Consider the following 27,996-nt stretch of genomic DNA (forward strand, 5'->3'; position numbering starts at 1 on the left):
TTGATACTACATTAATATTACACAATACGCCACATAACTACCTCATTTATGTATCTATAAGATCTTAATTTTGTAAATACTGAAATGATAATAATTTTATATAAATAGTAAATGTTGTGAAATTTTTATATATTGCCATCGTCACAGGATGAACACGCACTTTTAGTTGTTGAACTTAATAATAGAAAAGGATGAGTGAACATAAAGAAAACGTCGAAAATACTCAAACACCAGATGATTTGTGTGTCCAAGATGTTCGTTATCCAAAGAAAGATAGTGCCCTAATAACATCCCTACGAAAACGTAAGTATTTTCAAATGTATATATTTCGGCTTTCATCATGAATTTCTCCATGTAAACCTTGACAGTTTTGATCGCGGTTGATTATCTAATGCAGTACCATCATTGGATAATGCATCATAAAATAATTATTGCATTTTCGATAAGGGTGGAGAGGTAGTATGCTACATAAGGCCTGGGAATTAGCTGTACGTCCTGTAAGGGTCAGATATATCATGTAGATTATTAATGCTAAAACAAATTGAGAAGGTATAGCTAGTTAGGGAGCGTGCTCAACAGTGCACCAGAAAACATTTTTTTTTTCAGATTGCTGCATACCACAACAATGGGTTTTTGGTGTAATAAGTTTGATAGGTTTGTGCAATGCCTATACTATGCGCGTTACGCTTAACCTTGCCATCACACAAATGGTAAACAGAACAAAAATCGAAAAAGAACATTTTGATCCTGATGCTTGCCCGAGCGATGAAATTATTGGAAATATTACGACACTTGTAGACAAATCAGTACGTATAATAATAATTATAATTTATCGTAGTTAAGTTGAGATTTTTTAAAGAATAGTTTTGGTTCGGACGCAAGTCCGAAATCCATGTTGGTTGGATGGAAAGATAAAACTTCATAGTACCCGTCTGGTCTCTAGTCTGGGTTTATTTATTATGGACAGTATGATTTTTACTATTTAAAACATTAATAACATGTGTACAATTTGCTAATTAAAGTAATGGTATATAATGCTAAAGAAGGTGTCTGGTATATTCTTCGGTCACTTATAATGATTATGGTAATCGCCACGATTATAAATCTAAGTAATAGGCGTAGAAATGTACAGCCTCTTTTGAACCACGATAATGATCTATTTAAGACATCGTAAACCAACAAACTCAATATTAATGATTAAAGACTTAAATACGCTTCCTAAATTATATCTCATTGGGTGTTTTACTGTCCGGATTGGTAGACATTTTAATCTAAAATTTTTATAATATATTTATTCACCGCAGATTGATTGAAAAAAATGGAATTTAGAACATTGTATTTTGTTCTATTTAAGGCCAAATCCAACTATCGTGTTTAAATGATATTTGTACGCTTCAAAAAAGTCTGCACAAATCGAGCTGAAATTATAGCACGATATATAATCCGTAAAAAGGATTGTTTTTATCTTCTACCTACTTCTTGCATCAGTCACATATCCGCAACCGTGAAAAAAACATGTTTTTAAACGATCAGGTGCTAGTGACCGCGCCATCTGCCGGAAGCGAGATAAAACACGCACTGACAACCGCAATAAAAATGGCGCAGTCACATGAGAAACAATATTCGTTCCTAATTATATTGTTTATTTACAAAAAAATGCATCTGATTCTGATTATTATACAATCTGAATTAAATATTCACTTGAACCAAGGAACTTTTGTGTGATCGTGTCATAATGTGCCACAACGAAGTGTGCTACAGCTATCTAGTGTTGAATAACTTAGTTATAAAAAACAATAAAGTATTTAGATCCATCTTAGGATCTAAATACTTTATTGTTTTTATCGACTGTCATATTTGTTTTGCTAAATAGTTCAGATAATAGTAATATTTTTGGTAATATCATATCGTCATTATTGGTTTTGTATGAGTAACCATTTGCTTAAATTATCTTCCACTTCCACAGGGTTATTCCATTTTTGTATATTAGTTGTGCTATTGTCTAAACAAATTTATCTTTCATCACCTTGCATAAGGTAAAAGATATTTGCATAAATATATTTGATTACTCTAATTAAACACAAAGATTATATGATGAAATCATCAGTACATTCAGTAATACTAAAAACATTGACGATTTCCGTGTTAAGACAACAAAAGGCATATGCAAACATATGTTATTAAGTAAATTAATTATATTTGTTTATTTAAAAAAATTGTACTTTTGTGAGTGCAGATTTTATGAATTTTCGCCTCTTTTTTGAGGCGGCATTTTTCCCGTGATTTACCGGGAGCACCGGGGTTGCCCCTGGCAAAGAGAACTGCGCTATTATCAGGATTTATTTGGAAGCTTCATATAATTTACTACAACCAATTCAATGTTACATATTGATTATGATTTGTATCCCTTATACTTTTTATTACAATGTAATTAAAATAATTGATTTTTTTTAAACTAGAACAAAAAAATCGAATTACATGTACATATTTCAGTATGCAATATTCGATTGGAATGAGGAAGTACAAGGATTTATATTAAGTGGGTTCTACTATGGATATGGTATAACTCAAATTCTTGGGGGGTTTTTAGCGGAAAAGTATGAAGCTAAATGGACGCTCGGCATTGGGTTACTTACAACTGCGATATTTACATTCTTAACTCCACTCATTACGAAAACTGGCGGTTCTACATGGCTCTTTATATTGAGGGTCCTTCAAGGCATGGGAGAGGTAAGAATATCTTCTAAAATATGAATGAAAGTGTATATTATATATGAAGAATATATTTATGACAAAGTATTAGTTTATAAATATAAACAAATCCATAAGAAACGAGCAGTTCTTATTTTTCATTTTGCCTTCTACGAGAATAAATACTTTTTAAGGAAATCAAATCCAGGAGCTTCATGTTAAACAAAGACCTGTATTAACCTATTCCTTAGTTACAAAAGCCTAATTTATTGTTGGTTCTTATAAATAATAATATCGTATTATTCTATTAGTTCTTATAAATATTAATATAAATAGTAATATCTCGTTCGAATTCTTCGCAACTATAACGGATTGAACACAGCTTATCCGGAGCTGGATATATTCGGTAGTGGGCTGATCGGTTTTAAAAAAAGCATTGTTGGGTGCCTTTCTCAAACCTGTAGGTACGCTAACTAGCTACGTACGTAATTCGCTGTTTTGCTGATGATTTTTCTTTTTCTCTATTTTAAGTTCCAACATTCTTTGTAATTTTATTTTATTTTATTGTGTAATTATCTTATCTTGTTTATGTTTTAAATTGTATTTTTTTAGCATAACTTATGTTTACATATATTGTCATACATATCTTAATATATATATTTCTTGTGTGCGTGTGTATGTGACTGAACTCCTCCTAAACGACTGGACCGATTTAGACGAAATTTTTTGTGTGTGTTCAAGGGGATCTGGGAATGGTTTAGATTCACAACATTAGTTGTTGTTGATTTTGGAATATTTTACATTGGATCCGACAGACGGCGCTATCATCGCAGTGTCAAATTTTAAATAATATTCGAATTTTAATTTTAGTCTGTCCCGAAATTTAAAAAAAGTTTTGTTATCATTGTGTTATATCGTGTGTGACCATGTGCTGGATCGTTAGATATTGTCATAACATTTGAATAATAATTTTCATCAAAATGGCTTATTAAAAATTGAAATTTTGAAATTAAAGACGTGTAGACAGGACAACGTCTGTCGGATCCGCTAGTAAGATATAAGATTTTATAAAATTATCAGTAGATTTAGTAATATGTATGATGTTTTAAACTTCATAAATAAATAAATATAGTATATTTTATGTGGAGTAAAATTATTTATAGAATTCCATATTTTTGAATTCCCATAAAAGTTTTGATAATATACATTTTGGTTGGAATAAGACAATTATTCAAATTTTATAGGGGCCGACTGTACCAGCGCTTATGATAATGATGTCAAGATGGACGCCACCAGAAAAAAGAGCATTCCAAGGAGCCCTCATTTTCGGCGGTCCTCAATTGGGAAATATGCTTGGTTCCTTAATAAGTGGAACTATAATGGCTGGCGGCCGGGATTGGGCTTATGTTTTCTATTTCTTCGGGGGATTTGGCGTAGTTTGGTTTATATTTTGGGTAAGTGTAAATTGTAAACACTACATATTGAATACAGAATGGGGAGTAAAGAATGGCTGGCGTTGTGATGGTTCAGTACAATTGGTTTTGTGTTTAGTTAAATTCTCACGGTTTTTGACATTTTCGACAACGCAGTGAAAAAATAATGCTCAATACAATGACAAATTAAAAAAAATGTCCGCTGAGGTTTTAAATGTTAAAAGCCTTTTCAGCATTTCATAAAAAAATCCTAATGCAAATTTTCGATCATTAAAAGGTATACAGTTTAATATTTCCTGTTCATTACGCAACATTTATATGAAAATATATGAATACTGGTACTGTTTTGTATATATAATATATAATCCGAATAATAATTTTCATATTTATTCCGTAAATATCATTTGGTACTTTTGAACTCAGGTTTGAATTTAGGTTATACAGTTATACACTTAAAATTCTTATTCAAAAAAATTATTATACTTCATAAAATATTTTGCAACATAAATAAACATTATTTATATGTCAGGGAATACTGTGATTATCAGATAATGTTCTGATCATTTGACCGACCGTTAATAATTGATTTTTCATCGATTTGTTTTAAGATTCATAATTTAATATAATTCGGCGCCTTCGGACCCACTGCTCGTTATAATTTCAGCTGAAAATATCAATGTAATATTAAAAGCAATCAATCTAAATTAAATACTGTACAATAACTGTAATTTTTCTTGTCTTTTTTACTCGCAGTTTGCCCACTAAGTACGATCGTGACGATATATTTCTCCGACATATATATAACCTTTTCATTTTTAGAGTCTTCTTGTCTACAATGAACCAAATCAACATCCGTTTATTTCCTACAAAGAGTTAGACTATCTGAACCGAGTAGTGAAGCGAGCTAAAGTAACGTCCTCCAGCGATCCAGTACCATGGAAGGCGATGCTCCGGTCACCAGCTGCTTGGGCATTACTCTGTGCTGGAGTAAGGCTTTTAAATTTATCTTCAGATCAGTGACAGATACCCAACAAAAATTGTATCTGGATCATTAATCTGTAATGTTCTTCATGTTCTCTGAGGACCGAATCGCTTAATAATTTGTTTTTTCAGATTGGCCACGATTGGGGTTTCTATACCATGGTCTCTGATCTTCCAAAGTATATGCACGATGTGCTGAAATTCAACATCGCTAAGACAGGCGCTTTAACCTGTCTACCGTTTTTAGCTAAGTGGATTTGTGGGTTTATCTTTGGATTTACCTGTGATTACGGGATTAAAAAGGGTTGGCACAGCGTCCGAATGGGAAGAATTATCTATACTACTATCGGTAATTAAGTTTTACATATGTAGATTATTGTATCCTATTCAACAATCTTATTTATTTCACAAACAGAAAGTATTTACAATATCCTTAACCTACATAGTAATAGTTTGGTCCCTGTGGCAGAGTACCTTTAACGCTGGTAGCATTGCCTGGCTGTATTTCGAGGCAGGCACCAGCTCTGGGATTACCGGTATACCAGGCGCAAACTTAATTCTTAAATACATATAATAAATAATAATTGTATACTTGACAGTGTGCACACACTCGCTCACACACAACACACACAGCATCCACACACACATGCACACATTCACCCACAAACATCTATGCATGCGAGATTAAGTTTGTAGCTATTCTAGAATAGTTATATATAATTTAGAATTTGTATAGTTAAGGGAAGTAGCGAGTCAACCCCAACACGAGTGTCTCTTGACTACTTACGGGGGTTGTCTCATACTCATTTATTGATGTAAAAATTTGAGAAACAATTAAAAATTTTAATTTAAAAATTTAATTTAATTTATATAATAATGAATACAATTAAATGTATTTAACATAAGATTGCGTTCATTATCTATAATTTGATTGTTATATTAAACTGATTTTACTAGAAACGTTGACATAGACTTGTAGAGAGCAGTGTAGAACTAGTAGTTATAGCATGCGGCTCACAACAAAACTCGAGAGAACCATTTTGGTTCCAAAAAAGTTCATGCTTCAGACACTAATTGTCCTTAAAATAAAGATTTTTTTCAGGATCAATGTTGCCAGCAACATGCATAATATTAGCGTCCTATTCAGGATGCAATCGTACGGTTGCTTTAGGATGCTTCGTTTTAGCTATGGGCTTTATGGGAGGTTATGTTAGTGGAATGAAGGTAGGTACAATGTTTTTTGTGTGTTTACAATGTTTAGAACCAACTAAATTTCCTAGTTTGCGTTTACCTACTAAAAAAATTTTACTTTTAAAAGTAATGGTTAGTCTACTCTTATTTCACTAAAAAATGATTTTATTAGCTCGTCGCGTTTTTGTATTGTATGTAATGTATTAGCAATTTAATTAGCAATCTGGTAATTCGTCTTTGAACATAAACAATACATATGAAAACACCAACAGGTTTCGATAGATAGAGTAAAGGTTTCAATTCTAACAGGGTAGCTTATGCTTATAAAATTGATGTCAAAAAATTGCAGGTAAATATACTGGACGTGGCACCGAATCATGCTGGTTCTGTGTCAGCCTTCATTAATACAATTACAACATTCGCTGGCATAATTTCACCCTACCTTATTGGATTAATGACACCTGATGTAAGATTATATTCATACCTAGATTTCTTATATATGAATACTTGAACTGTTTGTTACTGTGGTAAACTATTTTCTATGCAAACATGGTAACATAGATACTGTTTAGTCTATGTTTCTTGAACTGTGAATGATTATAAAACAGTGTTGAATATTACTAAATTTAAAACCTAATTTGGTGTTTCGATTCCATATAAGACAATATTTTTGCAGTCTACTTTGGTACAATGGAGACGAGCATTTTGGATATGTTTTGCGATGATGGTGGGAAGCAATATTCTCTATGGCTTCTTGGCAGATGGCAAGCAGCAATGGTGGGATGATGTTAGGCAGTTCGGTTACCCTTCAAACTGGAAACATGGATCTATAATTAAGGAAGTTCCAATAGAACCAGATTCGATCAAGCTATGTAAAAAGGACGAGGAAGTAACGGAAAAATAACTTTAATATAAGTTATTTCAAAACTAAATAAATAGAGTTATTCCCATAAATTCCAATCAGAATATTATTTCAAACGTGAATCAACCTCAAATCTTGTAATAAAATCTGTCAAGTGTAGTATCAGTACTAAATGGGCAGTAAACAATATACACAACAATAATACTGTTTTAAAATGGAAAGATTTCCAACTAGATCTTAAATATAAGATCAAATAATTATAAACGTAAAGTAGACTCTAGATTAGTTAGTTGAATGTTAATATTATTATATTATTAACGGAAGTTATAGCTTGCAATGGCTTATAAAAAATAGTTACCATTTAGTTCATTTTTATTAATAAATCCCTATTAAAGATGTAACTAAAAATATTTTATCTGAAAGTTTCACATCTGTATGTCTTTACAGAGAAAATAATTAAAAGTAAAACATTTATACTCTTACAACTTACGTGGCAGAAAAAGCTTAATCAATGGAGAAAAAAATTTAAGAGTCATCTTCAATACCTTATTTAATTCAAGACTCGTAAGAATTCCGACTAATATCCTACTAATAAGAGACGTATGAAGCGGGCGGAATTAAAACAAAAGACATGTTGGCGCGCCAATATTTCACTTGTGACAATAAAACGAAACGCGCCATTTTCCACTTTTTTGCTCACCTCCTGTATACAAGTATACAGGAACTACGAACTGGTGGTAAATGTAAATTTACGATTAATTTAATTTGTTTTTCTTGACGTTCATAAGTGTACATGTTTACCTAAATGAATAAAGATATTATGACTATGACTATGACTATTAATGTCATAAATAAAACACATTGTATCTGAGTAAATATTTAAAAAAAACATTAATCTTCCTTCACTGCATTCTGTATATTTGAATGATGTACCATACGTTTACGTGCATTGCGTACTTCCTTTGTTATATCTCGTACTTGTTCCTGTAATTTTAATTTTTTCTCGCGTAGACTTACAACCTGCAGATTAGAATATAATTTAGATTCTATTATGAGTTAAGTTATATTTTAATTGCTTATTTTTTCTTTTAGTTTTTTTTTCACATTATTTATCGCACTTTACGATTTGGATACTTTCAGAAGGTTTATTAAGTTACGTTATAGATATTATAATAATTTATTTGCTGCATATTTTTACCACCAGAAAGGCTTTGTAAAAATGTATGTATACAACTAATTTCAGTAATTCTGCAAAGCCTTAAACCCCTTAAGCAGAGCATTAAGAAACTAGTTCCACTGAGAAGTTTCACTCAATATTACCTAGAAGCTAAAAGAAAATGTTCATGAAAGATTAAACTTTTTCGTTGCATGGCACAGCCCGTTTCGTTCCGTTTCGAGGGTACAAAGATAATTACATTTGCATGCAAAGTTAGTCAGTTTTATGATGGATTTACCTCGTCGGTGGCGTCTTGGTAGTCACGCAAAAGGTCCTTTCTTGTAAGAAGGCCCGCCCTCAGTCGCTCACCTTGTAACGACCAGCGTAGTTTGTCGCGACGGCTCTTTAAGTAAGAGATTTTATTTAAACAATTGAATTGGTGTTTCGTCCTGAGACACAAACAAAAATATTGTAGTATTTACAAATTTAAGTGCTAAAAGGGAAAAAGTGTTTTGACTATTGTGTTTTTAAGTTTAAATTAAAAATTTATCCCGACATATTGCGTGGTAAAAATGTTTTCTAGTTTTTTAGTTTTAAATATTTATACTATACGGAATATTATTTAAATATGTCAATAAATAAAAAATAGTTTTCTTAAATTATAAAATAATTCTTCGTGTAAACGAAAGAAAAACATGTAAATTTAACATGAAAATACAAAAACACTCTGTCAAACTAAACTTAACAAGTGACGTAATTAGTTTTGCTTTAAAATAGAAAAAAATGTTTTGAATAAGATAATATTGTAGTATAGGGATCTGGGTATCGTTAGACTGGGTAGAACAAATATTTGAATTACCGAGAAACAAAAACCGTTTTTTGATTTCCAGCAATATAAACAATGAATATTGTTGTTGGGAAAATCAAAGTTATCTCCGTCTTTAAATTTCTATTATTTCTACAGATAAGAGCTTTAAGCAATAAGCTATGATAAGAGGAAATAACATATTCATGTCCAAACAAAGGCCCAATAATTATAGACTTCCTAATTTATTTTATAGAGAAAATCACGCAAAACATTTTCGTCATAAACATTTCCCGCGTTCTTTCATAGTTTTCGTTATGAGAGGCGAACACTGGTTTATATATTTTAAATGTATGTTATATATAACCTTAACTTGTCCTAAATCCTCTCGAGCTCGTAAAAATTCAATCTCAGCATCTCCGAGATCGCATTCAGCAAAGTCGATAACTTCGTCTGTGTGATGCATCTTTTCCCTTATGTGAGCCAGTATTTGATTATGTTCAGTGCATTTCGAGCGATTTTTTATCAACTCGTCTTCTCGCTCTGCAACGAATTTCATATTATGCAGTCAAGGGAAAAGTTGTGACATTTATTAGTAAATGTTTTATTATTATTTAATTCGAATAACATGGTAATATTCTGACAAAATATCGGATGCCATTTTGCAATCAGCACAGACAAATATTTCAATGTTGCGCATCTAAACATAATTAAAATCTGTTCTACCTACTGAGTATCTATAGTGTGTTTAAAATCTATAACAAAATATTGTTCATATAACAATTATAATAATATTTTATGTTTAATTAGCATTATTTTTGTTTCAGTGCATTAATTTAATCCGATTATTGATTCGTGTACGGTTTTAACAAAAATAAAGCCTCATTATTTTGTCGGTAAATGTTTATATTCTGTTCGGTGAATGTACTTTACAGTGTGTTGTTAAATATCATGCGGTTAGTCTACATTTCAATAAAAATCTTAAATATATTTTTTTTATTTCTTAGAAATTTGTAACTGTTTGCAAACACCTTAAATTTTATTTATTTACTGTGAGAGGAAAATAAAACAGAATAAAAAATACTCTTAAAATTAAAAACCTCGAATTTAGGTTAAAACATATATATATATTCTATCTAAAATTTGTTACCTAACAGACATTTATTTTTATCACACAGTATATTTTTCAGACATACATTCACACAGGCGTCATCGGCTTTCTTGCCAACCCATCTGCACAAAACCTTCAAATAGAATAGACATGCACTCTATACACATAGATGGACCTATTTGGTTTTTTAATATATATTACGTACGCAATAAGCATACAAATATATAATTCTAGTTACTCTAAATTTCATTACCTTCTATTTTTGTTGAATAGTTCTGATTGTCAATATGCAATTGTTCGTATTGCGCCACATATAATCCTGGTCCGAGACATTCCAACTTGCGCACGATCAGCTCCAGTTCAGAAACAGCATTCCTGCATCTGATATACCGCAGACAAAGAGCTGAAGCTTGCTCGCTTTTACGTCTTTGTAAGGTTAAAAATCTTTCCACAGTCTGAAAATAATATAGGTGTAATAGAGAAATATATTTCGCCATCCTAAGGTAATTCAAAAACCAACTAAGATAAAAGATTATAAAAATTCATCCATCCAATTCGATTCTTGGCTTCCACAGCACAGCGCTTTTTAAGGCGCTATTTTTCGCGCGCAACCTCTTTTTGTGAAACCAACTGCTAGCCGAGGGCTTTTCTAACCATTATGACTTTAGGGCCTTCACGAAGGTACATGAAATGCGTTCATGGACAGTGGCTAGCACTTTAAATAGGAATATATAAAAAAAAATTGGCGACTCATCCTGATACAATTTTTTAGGGACTTGACTTAATTTTAATAATTTAAAACCAATATAAAAGTTTCATATAAAAAACATAAACAATCTTCAGACATCTTCAGAATGTCTGCATTAAATATTGTATACCTTATACATATATATGTCGCAGCCAACTAGCTTAATTAGGGATTCAATTAACAGCCTAGCCTTTTAACTTAACAGCACCGGTTAACTGAAAGGTATTCAGCCGTAGAGTTTGTAACATTTAATAAAATGGCTCGCAAAAGCTCATGCCATTAATACGATAGATCTGACAGAAATAAAAATAATGGAAAAATCTGACATAAAATATTAAAATTTATTGAGTCCGCCCCAGCTAAATTCACATTATTATGCACATTAGGATTTCATTAATCTTAAAAAAAACGTCATCGATCCAAGTCATTTGCCTAGTTATTTGGTCAACTTGCCATTATCTTGCAGGCCGTTAGTTAAACAGTGCTAAAGTTAATTATTAACGAATTTAGTTGAAAAAGTTTTGATTTGTTTTGTAAACGCACACACATTTTAAATTAAAACTTACGTACCTTATCCGCAATAGGTTTGCCTTTCTTCGAATATATCAAGCCCGTACCAGTAGATTTTTCCAAGTGTTGGAGATTATTGAAATTCTTTTCAGCGTGCTCCAATTTATCTTCATATGTAAATTGTACTGCTTCTAGTTTTTTCCTTATCTAAAATATCTAGAACGTATATATTGTAGGAAAAACAACATCTTTTTGAGAACTAGTTGGTGTCACTTGACTAGAAAAAGAAAATCATGAACGCACAAAAAAAATTAATATAATATATAATAAAATAAAATAATAATTACAAAAATATGTAATTATTATTTTAATTTGAGACAACTCGATGAAATATTATTCAAGTTACGTGGTATTTGTTAATCATACAACAACAAAGTTTGACCTAACATTAAATAAAAAAGTCAGTCTCTTCTGCAAAATGGTTTATAAAAAATACTTACATCTCGCATCTCCCTTTCTTCTTTTTCTTTTAATTCTTCGTAACTCAACAACTTTTGTTGGAATTTTTCTTCCAATTCCTGAGCACCTTCTATAGGCTTTAAGACATGATCGAGTTTTCGTTTCCTTAAAACATTTGAAAAATAGTCTTAGGTGATGCTGTTTACGTATTTAACAATATTATTTCTTTTAAAGAAAATATTTTTTACCGGATTGAACCTATGTGTGTAAACTTATAATACAAGCCGTTAAAAAAGTGTTTTCTTTAAATGTGTAAAAGCTATTTTAATAAAAGACAATACAATATTATTTCTTATTACCAGGCTTTGAAATAATTTCCTTATTCATTATTATTTTACCAGGAATCAAACGCAAAATTAAATCGTTATTAATATGACGTAAACGTTTAACAACATCGTCTAGTCGAAGATTCCATAGTTTCTTTTATTATTTAGATGGCCGTTTTGCGCTTGACATGGAGTGATTAATAAATAGTAGTTATTACATATAAGATTTTATAATTTATTATATTGAAAAGCCTACATAATGTGTGTTCATGGTACGAGTTTTTCCAGTTTTAATGCCCAGTATTAACTAGTTTAACTAACTTAGTATATGTATGTATATGTTTTAATATTTAGTAGTCAATAAATATTACTTTATTATTATTTTGGGTTTGATTGTTTTACAAAGATTTCTAATGCAGTTCGTGTAATAGTGAATTTTATAGATAACAAATAACTTGCCACCAAAAAAAAAGCCATGGCCGAGCGAAAGACAAGGTTAGGATTTGGATGGCACTAAGCTACAAATAATGCTTATTTTTTTATTTAAAATTACTTGTAATATTCGCCCAATCTCCGATGCAGTAAATTGTTCTTCAACTGTAGTTGATAGCGATCGAACGAAAGATCTCTATACGCTTGCAAATATTCGTCTCGGTTTATTGCTACGGGTGCAGTTTTTATAATACCATGTCCAATCTGCCCAAACGAAGGCTCATCAGCGTCAACACTATCTGTAATTTATGTTTTTTTTTGTAAATACGCGAGCAGCGCTCTGTGGGTAAATTTGGAACTAAACGAAAGCCCGAATTATTCAATATTATATTGTTGTAAACTACACAATATCTATTGAAAGTCGATGTCTTCCAACTCAAACAATACAAATACTGATGTATAGGAATACTTGAAGAAACTATCGTAATGTTAGAGCTAAGTATAGATTTTCATTTTGTAACAGTTGTAGAGAAAGTAATCTAACGAAATAATTGTAATGTGATGGTTTTTATTAAGGTTCCTTGTGAGACAGAACTGAAAACAATGAAATCTAATTTTATTTCGTGTGCACCTATAAATTCATAACTATATATAATAACTTATGTATATTTAAAATGGTGTTAAAAATTTCAACCGACACTAACGCTATAGGTGATGTGCCGTCCGCGAAGACAATAGATTTGTTGAAATTAATAAACACTTACTATGTGTTTATTGCATAAAAATACAAGTCGTAAAATTAATATTACGTCAAAAGTTTACTTACCACTGTCTCCTTCAGGACTGTCATCGCCAGAATTTTTGGATACCTGTTTATTCCATATAATATACTATAGAGTATACAAAATTAAATACAATTATTACTCTATCTTGTTCAATAATACGTCGGTTGGGTCGTGTGTATATCCCATATACAATTGACTACTTCATTATTTCCGTGTCCGGTTTAATTAATAATATTAAATCAAGTTTTTACTTTTAATTCTGAAATATTCTTTTGTTTCTGAATTTTAATTATTTTTGAGCTCTAAAATTACAATAAAGGATTCTGATTTTCTTCGATCGGATGAATCTATATCAAATATTTGCTGAACAATCTTCAAACATCTATTAATTAGGGTCAGGTTAGGCTCGAGACAGTTGCTAACAATAATACTACAGAATAAATAAACAACTCAAAGTTATAAATACTTCGTCATAAGCCTTCTCACAAAAACGTTAACTAATACTAGGGTCATATAATATATAAGACAGGCTGTTCTATGCTAAATACGGTACGATTTTTCAGAAAACGTTAAAATTAGTTAACCTATTAGGCCAGTCTTAACCGTGGAATATTCTATATACAATATAATGATAAAACAATAATATAAAATACAATTATGAGGATATTCGGAAAATCATAGTTTTTGGCAATAGTTATTAATGTGTTGCTTAAGACGTCTGAAAATGTGACGTTGAAAAATTACGTAGCAAAGAAAAAATTGTAGGAAGCAGAGCACATATTATGAACACACACACATGAGCTTATACAAAACAAGAAACTTTACAGTATCATTGATATAATAGTAAATACTCCTTTATAATAACATAATTTACCTATTGCGTCTATGATATGTGTTAACAATTTCTAATACATAGTACAAAAGTTACGTAAATTTTGCTATGTATCGATCGACAGTGCTCTGTATATTACTATAATTATAGTGAAAAGGACAACGAAATAAGGCATACCTTTGTCTCGGCCATATTGCGTGATCCAGTAAAATTACAGTTATTGATCCGTTTAAGGTTTCATCAAAAATTATTTAATACACCGTAATAGCGCACAACATGCAGTGACACTGGTTGTCATGGTGACGGATAACCATGGATAAGAGACAACGATTTCATTTTTAAAAATGGATATGATATTGGCCAGCTACATTTACAGCAAAAAAAAATGTTGTGTATTGCCAGTGTTGCAATGCTATTTTCTATGGTTTAAAAACTCCATATTATACACAATTTAAGCGAATAATTAATAAAATATCTATTAAAGAAAAACTAACTAACAAGGTCTGATAACATTAAGCCTGAATTCTAATTCGCCTTTAATATTGTCAAATTTCACATTGGCAATGGTTAATTGAAACTGTATGATTTACTATCCACAGCTTTCAATTTGATCCATTTGTTAACCGGTGTTTATTGTTCAATCGGTGCTTGGGTATGTGCATGGAACAACAACACAGAAATGTAACATATGATATGAATTGGTTAAAGAGTATCTTATTATAAGCTTTTTTAACAATAATGAGTTTAATAAAAAGCTTCGAGTTAGAATTCTAAACTGAACAAAACAATTTTAATGAACTTTGGTGAAGATAAATAATGTGTCATTATTTATATAAGTCAGAGTCGCAATTGTCAAAAATAAACAATATATAAAGTAAGTATAAGAAATACATCAAGTCAGAATATGAGCCGAGTATCCCAAAAAGTATTTAATAATGTCAAAAACCCAAATCTATTTAAAATTTGAGTTATGAATTATTTAGGTACTTTTGGCAGTAAAACTACGATAAAAAACGGCACTTTGCCCTGGACACAAATAAGATTTATACGAATAGTTAAAACTGAAATAATTTTTCATGTAAAAGCCGCGGTTTTTTAATGATATTTTTAAAACCCGATCATCAAAATAATTTATTGTTTCACTTCCATTAATTTATTTTGAAGAAGAGAGTATTAGTTATAGTGAAGGTATATTAGTAGAGTTCTGTTTCGCGGTATCGTTTTCGAGTTTATCAACCTACACAGTTCATTACTTAATGCAAAAAGTATTAGTATTTTATAATATTCATAAAATAATTACTAAATAAAAAAAAACAAAAATCATTTATTCATATAGGTAACATAATGTACACTTAGGAACGTCAAAAAACAGAAAAGATATACATTTCTCAAATATTCCCGTGTGTCAAAAACGCTTTATATTTTAAAGCTAATATCTTAGATTGTTTCTTTTCACTTAACTTTTCTCTTTTCTTATGTTTTACACGGAATTTGTGTTTACATATTCTGAATTGTATAACAGTCGGTTAAATAATATAATGCCGCCTTTTATTCAACAATTTGCATTTAAAATGAATAAATAGTAATACAGCAGTGTTGGCCTAACGGCTTCAGCGTGCGACTCTAATCACTGAGGTCGTAGGTTCAATCCTCGGCTGTGCAATAGCGATGGTGCATTGAGCTTTCTGTCTATGTGTTCATTTAATATTCGCTCTTTGGTGAAGGTAAACATCGTCAGGAAACCAGCTTGTCTTAGACTTTAAAAAAAAAATCAATGTGAGTGTCAGGCATTGGAGGCTGATCACCTATAAGACAAATGATCCTGATATAGATCCAGAAATGAGGCCCAGACCTGAAAGGTTGTAGCGCCACACTTTTTTTCATAATTATATGTATGCGTGTAAGGATTTTATAGAAAAAGGACGGAGCCCTATGGAAAAATATAAGTACCGGCAAAAAAAATAATTTATATTGCCAACGTTTTTAAAGTAATTTGAAAACCGATAACGCAGATGTATCAAGTTAGCTGGTGTTCAACACAGATGGCGCAATTTGCATATTACAAAACAGCTGTATTAAAAAAAGAAATGTCACTACAGTTAGAGAACTACTTTTACGTTTCTTCTTTTGAATAATAAACGTTATAAATATGACTAAAATAAGTAATTATGATAAAACAATATTTCGACAATCGGCATTTGTATCGCCATTGGACGGTACAAAGTACCGGCGTAGACTAAAATAATAATTATAATGATTACATAAAAAAAAAATTTAAATAACTCTATCCATAGTTGCTTGTCGTTTAAAAAAATCAAATACTCAACGACACGCAATACTCGTCGAGCGAGTTTGCTTATCTTGTCGAAGCCGCGTACATATTAATTGAAGAAATCTATCATATTAGGTATGAGGGTGTGCAATTATTTAATCAATTACCATCTCAAATTCGCAATATTGGAGTGTTTGACAAATTCAAAAAGGCATTAAAGATGCATGTTAGAATGAACATAGCTGACTAAAATTGTTACGGCTAATGGCGACGTGTATCTCGCTCGTATATAATATATACATATTAATATTAAGTTTCTCATGTAAATAAAATATTTCTGTTTTGTAATGAGAAATAAAGTTCTTTAAACATTACATTGAAGTTATGTATTATTGTAAACTTCTTCTTCTTATTCTGTATGCTCTTGACAGAGCAGTCGTGATCGCTATGTGGTAATAGAAGGCGCGGATGTGATGAGCTTCACGACGTTCCGCCATCGTTGCCTATTGGAGGTCCTACTGCACTGATTCAGTGATTCTCCTACGGCAGACTTAATCTGATCAGTCCAACGTGTAGGTGACGAGTCGCGCGGTCTAGTGCCTTCCACTCTGCCCTGGACGACAAGGCGTTCTATGGACTGATCACCACGACAACTTATAATTATTTAAACATAACTTTAAATTTATCCGACGTTTCTTTAAATGTGTAAAAGTTATGTTAATAAAAGACAATAGAAAAGACTAGAGAAACCCAATAATTTGAATATCTGTAATTGTAATTTTATTTTCAATTACATCATTGAAATATATACGAAAACCACATTATTACATTATTTCTTTATTAGAATAAAACAGTTGATTTAAAAACATCACATTAAACTAGCGATATGACGTTAGGAATCCATCAATTCTTCAATTGGCACGGATGCCATACACATCTTGCCAGAGACATTACGCACCGTTCCTTTGTAAAAATAACCGAATGCCCAGTTTTTTGTAACTACAGTTAATTATTCAGAAAATTTAAAACTATTCTTTAGCAAAACCATGGTGTAACCAACCAAAGAGGTAGATACATTTTTGTCGGTTTAGTTCATGCATTTACTTTTAGTAGTTAATATCATATTAAATATGATATAAATAATATTCTTAAAAAAATTGCAGGTCGTCTAAAAACTCATGCCAATCATGCCTTTTAACTTGTTGACAGAACATTCATTGGTTTACAATCACTTAAACTCAATTTCAAAATAACTTTATTCATATAGGTAAACAAGTACATTTATATACGTCAGAAATGAAGTAATTAATGGTAAATTTACATTTAATACTAGTTCGCAAGTCAAGGGCGTAGAGCGGGCAAGAAGAACTGGCAAGAAACTTTCCGCCACTAAGTTTTGAGTCACAAATATTGTTTGAACTGAAGCAATGCACCTTACATCCGAAGAGCCTTCTGCTCGTCTTCTTCGTTCTATAGAAAAAAAGAAGTAAAAACTTGGCATTAGTCGTCTGTTGTTTTTAATTATGGTTAAAGATAATTTCATGATCTGTGTACACCTCATTTATATAGTCACGTATTCATACAATATTTCAAAAGCTAATATTATAATTGTGTTCATTATTACCCACGTAGGTTTAGAATAAGGAGCTTAGGTTATTTTGTATACAAATAACTTTGTAACAAACAAAGTTTACAAAAATTAACATAGATTAAAGCTGTGGAGGTATAAAATAAATGCAAAACGAATTGTGCAAAATAAAAGTAAAACTATTTTATAAACTTTCGCATTCCTGTAAGCTTACCACAATTAAATAATCAGACTCAAAGAAGGTTAGCTGGCCTTGGCTTGAACCCCTGAAATGAAGTTACGACCAAGCCAAATTTCGATACAGTTGGAATCGCAGATATCGATGCCTTATAATACGGAATCGTCGGAATTATTAGTGAGCTATCGGGGTAAGCAAGTTACATTGAAAAAAAAAAATTATATCTTACCTACTCTCATAAGAGTATATCCATGATATCGCTACCTTCATCTTAACAAGGTAATAAAAGCTTATTTTATGTACATCTACTTCAAAAATACGAATTGATAATCATACAGCGTCCAACTCAAAAGAGGTTCTATATAAAAGTTGACGCTGGCATATATTATAATTGCATTGACCTTGTCATCCATGTATTTGTTGGGCTATTAAAAAAACAAAAGATTTCAGGCCAGTAACCTCTATAAGCTGGTTACTACGTTCCCAGCTCTGGGTTGATGCCAGACACCGACAATGCGTATCTTAAAATAGCAGCGAAAAGTGTGTACGACATTTTTCACGGATTAAATGATATGCGACTTTCGACATCATTACATGTTAATTAGATTCAAATTGCCGTGATATGTTTAAATTGTACTGACCTGGCGATTAACACAAGTATGCCGGTGATTTCCTTTGGTAACGTTTGTAATTACAACTAGACATTAGGCTCGAGTGCCAAAAAGATATAGCACTCATTTTTCCTAATGTTTTCCGGGCCTACGAATCCATTAGTCGCGTAATGGAACTATTATGACGATTACAGTCATTACACTACACTTGGGACTCTAAATAATGTTTCGGCTGTTGTAGTGATTTAGATAAATCTTAAAGCCGCTCCCAGCATAAAGATAAACAAGAAAAGAACAGTGAATGCAAAATTATTTAGGTAAAATCGTTTTAATTGTTTTTTATTAATTGTAGACCTATTCATACTCTTTACATTAAATACTACATATCCTACATTAAATATTATTTTACAGTTTTTAGTTGCATAAACCCTTCGATTTATAAATGCCAATAAATATTATAAAATACTTCATAAACTATGGGAAGTTTTTTTTATAGAGCGGGGACAAACGGGCAGGAAGCTCATTTGATGTTAAATTAAGCCGCCGCCGATGGAATCTCTCCATGCCAGAGGACTCGTGAGTACGTTGCTGGCCTTTTAAGAAGGACCTTAAGTCGGGAATTGGTTCGGAAATACTTTAGTGGACAGATTATTCCACATAGTGGTGGTGCACGGCAAAAACTGCCTTGAAAAACGCTTAGTTGCGGAACGGTGGACGTCGAGGTGATACAGGTGAAATTTCGTATTCTGCCTCGAAGTCCGATGATAAAACTCAGATGCAGGTAAGCCACGTCACGCATAAATGGGTCAAAAGAAAAACTTAGTTGTGTGAAAGATTTTATTGTGTGTAAAGGTCAAAGACATATAAGTGATATTATATAAGTATATTGAAGACAAAAATACAGATGTAACACATTAAGAAAATATTTCATAGATTTTGAAAGTGAAAATTATTTTTAAGCATCACCAATATATTGACTTATGAATATAGTCTTAATATAGCCTTAATTATAGATAAACATTCAGCAAGAGCAATAAGGCACAGCAAAAATTAAATTTTAGTGCACATTGTCTATTGGAGTATTTTAACTTGACTAGAATATATTACATAGTCTTTAATCTTTAATTCCTTTAGTTGCAAACGTTGACATTATTTTGATATTTCCGTAACCGCTTATAGAAAATAAAGTAGTTTTATTAACTGTAAATAAAAATTATATATTTTACAAGTTTAATTGAGAAAAAGTTTGATTCCGAAATACTACTTGTGTTGTATTTAAATATTACATTCTTAAAAATACAAGAAAAGCTTAAACCGTAAGCTTTATAGCATCTATAATTATCACTAAAACACTAATATGAAAACAGTTTGTACTAAGTTTAAAATAATATAAAACAAGTATTTAAATATACTTTAGGCAGTTAGGTTGTAGCTTTTTGTTGGTTAACCTTTCAAGGTATCTTTCTTACCCTGATTATTAATAGAGATCAACTGTCAACAAAGTGTTATTCAAAAGTGTGTATTTTTAATAGATTTTCTAAAAAAAGTTGTAACACAAAACCAAAGGCGGAAAAGAGGAATTTCATTCCTTTGTTATTTTAGGTGTGACATATCGAAACACCTACTTGACATGACGGAAGCAGAAATTTTAAATTTAGAACGAACGTTCTTATTATTCAGGACTCGGAGTTTCTTTGTTGTTTTCGAGTACTCCGAACTACTTACAAACTTACAGACTCATTTTGCCACTTATCTCTGGAATTTGTAACACAGTGTGAATTATAATGTAGCCACGGTGTTTTGTAGAGCTGTTTTAGGAATGTCGTTTATCCATTTTTGCACTTTTAGTATAATGATTATTTTATATGACAGACAAGATATAGAGACACCTTCATCTATCACTTTAATATAATTATATTACCAACCGCTTGAATTTTTTCTAATCACCTTTATAAGAAAATCCCTTCTTTCCTTATTCCCTTCATCGCATATATAATAAAAAAAATATTTTATTATAGAAAAATTACGACAATTATTTTTAAGTTGTCACTTAGCTACCCGCAAGTAGTCAAACATTTTTATTTTACCCCACACTTTGTTGGGGAAAATATCTTTTGTATGCTGATGATTTTGAAAATAGGGTTTTATTGGCTTTTAAGTGTAATATTTTAGCTACAACCATAATAAAATGAGCAAACGTTATCAAAACGTAGAAGTTATAGAACTGTATTATATACAACCTACTTGGTGTTATCAAGAGGGCTACCTCGAAGATGTTCAATTAAAATTACTACAAGATCTTAAAACTAGGTATATTTAGCACTTCGAATACATTTTTAAAATTCAACAATAAATTATCATAATTTAAGTAAATACAGATTTAAAAAAAAACGAGTATGAAATTTCAGATTGAAAGTTCAGACGCCATTACTTTTATTTAAAATAATACACACCTTAATAAGAATATAACAATAGTAGAATATAATAAAAGACAAGCTTTAATGCATCGCAAATTTTATATTGAATTTGAAACTCAAGTGAAATATTTTTTTCGAACAATTATTACTATAATAGCTTCTTCTAGCCAGCTAATTTCAAAGGTATATAATATTAACTATAGATAGAAGTTATCTATAAAAAAATCTGATAACACTCAAATATGACCTGACTTGACTGAACCTAAATTCATTTTGTATATTTTAGGTATTGAAAAATAATTTCAAAAGATCATATTTTTTAATAGTGAGTTTTATATTTTAAGTAAGATTTAGATTATTGAAAAATTATTATATTTTAAAAGATCATAATATTTTTAATTAGTGCATTATTTTCAAATACCTATAAAATAAACGAGCATTGATAAATAGCCAAAAGCTGATGGATTATAACTAGCGTTTGTGGAAGACATTTTCGCAGATCTTTGGTCTGGTTTGAGCAGAGTTTAGGGAGTAGTGGAAATGTCCATTGTACCTGGACCGTGAGAAAAAGACTGAAAGGTCATCGACCTATGATCGTAGGTTCATCCGCCATTGCTAGTTCATCGGTCGCTGCCTTATCACCTTTCCTTTTACGGGAATACCACAGGAAGGACGCCGCTGCGAAGAAGTTCACTAAGACGACGAACCACGCCAGAAAGTAACTTATGTGGAAGCTGAAAAAAATCAATAATGAAGTTTGCTTCATATGCATCTGTATGCTTAGACCCTGTATTTCATATATTATGATTTCTCTTTATCTGATATTTTTTCAATTAATGTTTCCTTGAATAGATGTACAGGTATAATATATTAATAGCATTCTTTTGAGTACTATAGTATTTAACACACTCTCCCACACACAGACATACACCCTCTCACCTTACTCACAGGGAAAACACTTGAATACTTCACACCATAAACACACATTACACAAATTATAACATATAAGTTTAGGCGATGTATGCTGAAATACAGGTTCACACCTAGTTCAGCATCAGATTTGACTAATTTTGTTTAAATATAACTAGCGTAAGAAACAAACTTGGTAATAAATTATTATTATTATTACACAGCCCAAGGGTAATCAATTATTGTTACTTATAAATGTGCTATTAACAAATACTTGACATCAGCACACAGGCAAAAGTATACATTTATTAAATGTTTGAAATAATATAACAATAATTTTATTAACGGCTGTATGTGACGAGTTACATATCTGTTGATATGTCAATGTATTGTTGTTGTTGCTTTGTATATTATTATATAATCGTTCACTTACTAGTGGGAGGCACGTTCAGGATAAATATATTTCACGTTCTTCTGCATGTGATCCAAAGAGGACATTGTGACTTGCACTACTACAAAAGTACAGGAAGCTGTAAACAAATTTCGAAATATAATAATGATAGACAACTTCTCGCATAGCATTGAATCAACCATTGAGATACATATTAATTATGAGTAAAACTGCTGCTCAGAGAGACATCATACATTTCTGTGTTATTTTATTTATTTATCAACAGCTAATAGTTTAGAAAAAATAACTGTTCTTTTAAGTTAAAATTCCGACTACAAGAGACACCTGTTGAGCCCCATGGGGCCCGAGCCAAGGTAAACAAACATCATTTCCGCTTGAATTAAATCACAATCCGTTTAGCCTTGTAACAATTTAGAAATGAACGTAGAAAATATAATTGCAATAGGCATAACCAACTGGTCTATAAAGATAATCTAAATCTATGTTTCCCAACCTTTTACGTTCCATGTGCGTGCCCCATTCTAAAATTCTTGTGACACACATAACTTTTAATAATAAAAAAATTTAATTGTGCACGTTCAAGTTACTTAAACTTAAAGTATAGGATTTAGGACAAAACTAGGAAATTGCTAACGAAACACAGGCAGTAAAGTTTCAAAACATTAATTGAAAAACTGAAATTCAAATTTCAAATAGCTTTTAATTTTTTTTTCTATAGCCGCCCTTAACCATAGAATAGCCCCGTGTGGGGCCTGGGTCCCACGTTGAGACACCCTGATCTAAATAATTTAAGGGTACATAAATGTACAAAACAATTGTTTTAGTAATTTAATACACATATGATATTTATTATGAATTTGATTTAAAGTTATATATAAGATAAAGAGACTGCTTTGGCTATATATACATAAAAGCCATCTCATTAGAGCAAAGGTCGAAATAATTATGTAAAACAGTTTACCATTGATAGGTGTTCTGTTTTATATTCAGGCTCTTAATTAATACAAGATATGTATTAATTATCTACTCTGTATTAGCGGAGAATACAGATAACACTATTCTTGCATAAATATTATTGGTATTGCAATTCAGGGAAAGGATTCAGGATTAATCTGCCTATAATAATATATCTTCTTTAGTTATGATTTTTGTTTTTAACATCTAGTTCTGATTTATATAAATTATAGTATAGTTTAACGTTGTAAAAACAAAGAAAGATATGGTGGTGATTGATCATCATACTTACTGCTTATAAAGTGTATGCCAGCTGCCAGACGCTTGAACATATATCTTGGGTTGCGGAAGGTGTAGATTGAGAAGCCACAGCCCATAGCCATCACGAACAAACTTATGATACCGAATGATATCATCGTTCGAACATAGTCTGAAAGAAGTAAACATAATGTAAAAATACTGGTAAGGAAAATAAGATTCACATATAATTGCAAACATTGAAAATTCGTAATACTTTTTCTATCTTATATATAAAATTCTCGTGTCGCGGTGTTTGTGGTTAAACTCCTCCGAAACAGCTTGATCGATAGTCATGAAATTTTGTGTGCATATTGGGTATGTCTGAGAATCGGACAACATCTATTTTTCATAATAATCAAACCATAAATGTTAAGGGTAGTCCAGCCCTAAATATTTTTTTTTAATTTTTAGATAAATTTTTATTTTATCAACTGTATCAACAGCATTAAAAAATACATACAACCCTAAATTTTCAACCCTCCACGATCAACCCCTATTTTTATTATAAATGATATACATGGCAAAACGACGTTTGCCAGCTCAGCTATTTAAATTATTTAACAGTCATCAAGTAAAAAGCTTTGATATCGCGTAGTAAGAATTTTTACTTCGATTAGATGTTGACATTTGAATTGATATTGTTCTGTATATACCTGTAATTATACCGCTAGTAATAGGTATCAATTAAAGCAAGTACAAGGATTGAGAATGTAACTCGAAGAACGGAACTATTGTGCGGAGTACACACAGTGCAATCACAATAAGTGCCCTCATTGGTCAACAGGATCTCTAGTCATGTAATATCATTAGGTTTCGTATTTCGTTTGACATACCGTTCTGCTATGATTGGATTCACCCTGCGGTATACGCGAGTCTAGAGTTTAGAGAGGTACTTATAAATAATCCATAAACTGTTCTCCGTTGGACGGCATTTAATATCTCTAATCACGATTAGAGTGTTGATAATAATCTAATCTTCATCAGGCATTTATAGTGGTATATTCAATTATAAACCGTGATTATAAAATAGTGTGAAATGAAAAACACTTTGGGACATTGCCGATCGAGTAAAGCTACCGGAAAAGACTTTGAAATCGATTGTCCGATTAGTCATTTTTTTATCAGTGTGAGAGCTTTGGAAAACTTTAGTAATAAATAAATATATATTAGATCAGCATTCTTTGCCTGACACTCGATATTTGTGTTTAAGACGAGCAGGTTTCACGACAAGTTTCTCTGCACTGTAAGAGATTTTTTTTTTACTACACATTAATAATGCGAGCTAATTCCTACCGAGTTCCGGTTCATAGTAACATTGTAATGTAATATAAATGAGCTCCGCAAAGCAATTAAGGCATTACCGCCCGAGGCGCAACTCCAACATGCTTAATTCTACTCAGCTGTACGAAGATTACTCTATTTGGTAGATAATATAATCATTATAATTACTTAACTTATGAGAAAGCAAAATATAGAGATTCAATCGTGTACTTTGTCAAATTTTATTAACTATTGAATTAATATAATATTTTATATAAGTATACATTTTATATGAACTGTTTTCCTGGTGGCCGAAGCGTGCCCCACTCAACTCTGAGGTCATAGGCGATAGAATCACAGATGAGTTTTCCCAACTGTGCATTTAACACTGACTTATACGGCGAAGGGAAACGTTGGGAGGAAACCTTCAAAATTTAAACCCAAAAATCGGAGTGTAATAGGCGCCAAATGTTTATTACTTATCTATTAAGAAAAATAAATCACGAAAGATATAAATTACTCTGAAACTCAGACCTATAAAGTTGTAGCTTTACTCTTTTATTTATATTGTTAAGTGTTGTTGTCAAAATGTTTTTAAATTTTTCCACGAATGAGAGACGTTTTCAGTAAGCTAGTTTCTGATCGTTTCAGGTCAATCACATATTAGAAAATTGTTATTTGCACAATGATACCCAATTGTTATTTAGGCTGGAACTATTTTTTCAAGCCGTTTCAGAGGAAATGTAGGTGAGTGGTCCAATTTCAGTCAGTCAGGCATTATCATTACTGGTTATACCACTTTGATGAAGGAACAATCTAGATTGAACTTTCTAGATGTGAGACAAGTTCGGAATAATACGCGAGAGAGAGGGAAAATCCGATAAATGAAGCCAAAGAGAACATTCTAGAACGCAGTATGACAAAAAAGAAGCTATGTGCGAAAGGGATAAAAAACGTTCAAGATTTATGCAATAAGGATACTACAACCGCTACGAAGTACCATTCCTGGCTTGAAAGTTCCCGTGCATCGTTCAAGATTATTCCATATTAAAGAAGCTATGTGCGAAAGGGATAAAAAACGTTCAAGATTTATGCAATAAGGATACTACAACCGCTACGAAGTACCATTCCTGGCTTGAAAGTTCCCGTGCATCGTTCAAGATTATTCCATATTAAAGCGAGGCGATACGCGACCAGTGAATTCGGCTTCCAGTGCGATTCCAAGACATCGTTAGAGTTATAGTACGAATGGCGAATGCAAGTATGAAGTGTGCGTAGTTGAAGTGGCAAAATTTTGTGTGTCGTAATTAGTGTATTTCACGTAACGCAAGTAATTTCTGTTTTATGTGTCATTAAATTCATCGTTGATTTATTTAAAAATTATCGTTTTCAATCCGATCCCCTAGCTCGTAACAATACATATATATAATTAATAAATAACGTTGTCTTTAAATAAATTTTAGTTAATTGCCACGTACCTAGGTAATATCGAAAAAGGTAAATTATAGATAATCAAAACACACCACGGTAGTTCACTATTTGTATGATTTGTTTGTTTCATAGTATTAGGAATAACTTACTAGCAACATCAATATCATAAGCGGGATCTGCTGGTTTTCCATTCTTCATAATAGGCTGTGCTAAGTAGTTCGTGCAGTCTGAAACAAAGTATAACTTTTTTATAGTCTTTCTATCTGTTAAAGCCAGAGCCAAGTATTTAGATATTTTAAATATTAATGTAATTAGGGTATAAATTAATTAGGGTGGAAAAAGTTGGAGGAGGCCTTCTCCCGGACAGGGGGCGCATCTTAGTTAAAATTGTATTTATATATATTTAATTTAATTTATGTAAATAGGATGTGGAAAAAAAAAGGCTTATTACTATATTCATTTTATCCCTCATTATATTCTCGCTTGCATTTATACTTACTTGAGGAATTTCATTTTTTTATATTGTAGAAATCTGTAACTGGCTGTATAACTAAAAATCTATATGATAATTAGGCAGAAGATTTCTATCAATCTAACATTTTAACATCAAATTTAGTTGTGAAATACACGCTAAGTTGAATGAAAGGTAAATGTTATGTATTTTCCTTTACGAATTGTTGGATTCATTTCAAGATGAGTTACGGTATTGTTACAGAGAAAAGTTTTTATCATTAAAGTTTTCCCCTTCAGATGTTTTACAATGAAACCGAGTTGATTAAATTGCAATTGTAGACGTCGTTTTCTGATATTTATATGATTAATCGTGTTAACAAGAAAAATAATTTCAATTCATATAAATTAAATATTAATGTCACCCAAGAAAAGAACCCTCCTCTTACATAAAATAGAAGACCTTATCGCTTGAAAGCGATCTCCTATAGGTAGCCTGTTGAGGTAAATAAAATCAGTGACTACAAGGAGTGCTTCACTACATAAGATATATGTATAATAACAAGAAAAATACTTGTACTAAATTTTTTTTCTCTAAAAAAAAAACAAAAATTATTGTAAACAAAATAAGAACTTAAAAAATATTCAGTGGTAAGGTTCAGCTTATTTATCACATCATACTTGATAAGCCAAACAGCACCTATAAAAACGTATATGTAAATTAAAACATTTATTATATTCATTAAATGCTTTGTATTGTTTCACACACATGTTCTACGGAAGAGTATCTGGTCACCCACAACAGCTACCATATAATTGTGTAATTTCAAATAAATACCTATTCAATTTCAATGTATATTCTAATAAAGGTTCCTCACAGCATCAAAGATAA

The 27,996-nt window shown here is 31.3% G+C and overlaps 3 protein-coding genes across 3 annotated transcripts in view; 1 reads left to right on the forward strand and 2 right to left on the reverse strand.

Annotated features, from left to right (window-relative positions):
- Positions 1-146: 146 nt before the first annotated feature.
- Positions 147-7,470, forward strand: LOC110992803 (putative inorganic phosphate cotransporter). The gene is made up of 9 exons (XM_022258770.2): positions 147-303; positions 607-806; positions 2,494-2,730; positions 3,936-4,145; positions 4,944-5,111; positions 5,238-5,454; positions 6,208-6,329; positions 6,646-6,762; positions 6,973-7,470. The coding sequence occupies exons 1-9, from the start codon at positions 192-194 to the stop codon at positions 7,198-7,200; spliced, it is 1,611 nt and encodes a 536-aa protein (XP_022114462.2). The 5' UTR covers positions 147-191; the 3' UTR covers positions 7,201-7,470.
- A 579-nt stretch (positions 7,471-8,049) lies between these two features.
- Positions 8,050-14,608, reverse strand: LOC110992802 (coiled-coil domain-containing protein 96). The gene is made up of 9 exons (XM_022258769.2): positions 14,500-14,608; positions 13,532-13,574; positions 12,827-13,004; positions 11,989-12,112; positions 11,549-11,695; positions 10,484-10,685; positions 9,487-9,662; positions 8,613-8,717; positions 8,050-8,178 (listed from the first exon to the last, which is right to left on the reverse strand). The coding sequence occupies exons 1-9, from the start codon at positions 14,512-14,514 to the stop codon at positions 8,050-8,052; spliced, it is 1,119 nt and encodes a 372-aa protein (XP_022114461.2). The 5' UTR covers positions 14,515-14,608.
- Positions 14,609-19,794: 5,186 nt separating this feature from the next.
- LOC110992796 overlaps positions 19,795-27,996 on the reverse strand; it is a 29,823-nt gene continuing 21,621 nt past the window's right edge. The window contains exons 4-7 of the mRNA XM_022258764.2: positions 26,804-26,881; positions 23,956-24,093; positions 22,731-22,827; positions 19,795-22,122 (exon numbers count right to left, since the gene is read on the reverse strand). Of these exons, the coding sequence (XP_022114456.2) occupies positions 21,969-22,122; positions 22,731-22,827; positions 23,956-24,093; positions 26,804-26,881 (467 nt within the window). The 3' untranslated portion in view covers positions 19,795-21,968. The remainder of the gene's footprint in view (positions 22,123-22,730; positions 22,828-23,955; positions 24,094-26,803; positions 26,882-27,996) is intronic.

The sequence above is a fragment of the Pieris rapae genome, chromosome 15, assembly GCF_905147795.1.
Source record: "Pieris rapae chromosome 15, ilPieRapa1.1, whole genome shotgun sequence".
NCBI lineage: Eukaryota > Metazoa > Arthropoda > Insecta > Lepidoptera > Pieridae > Pieris > Pieris rapae.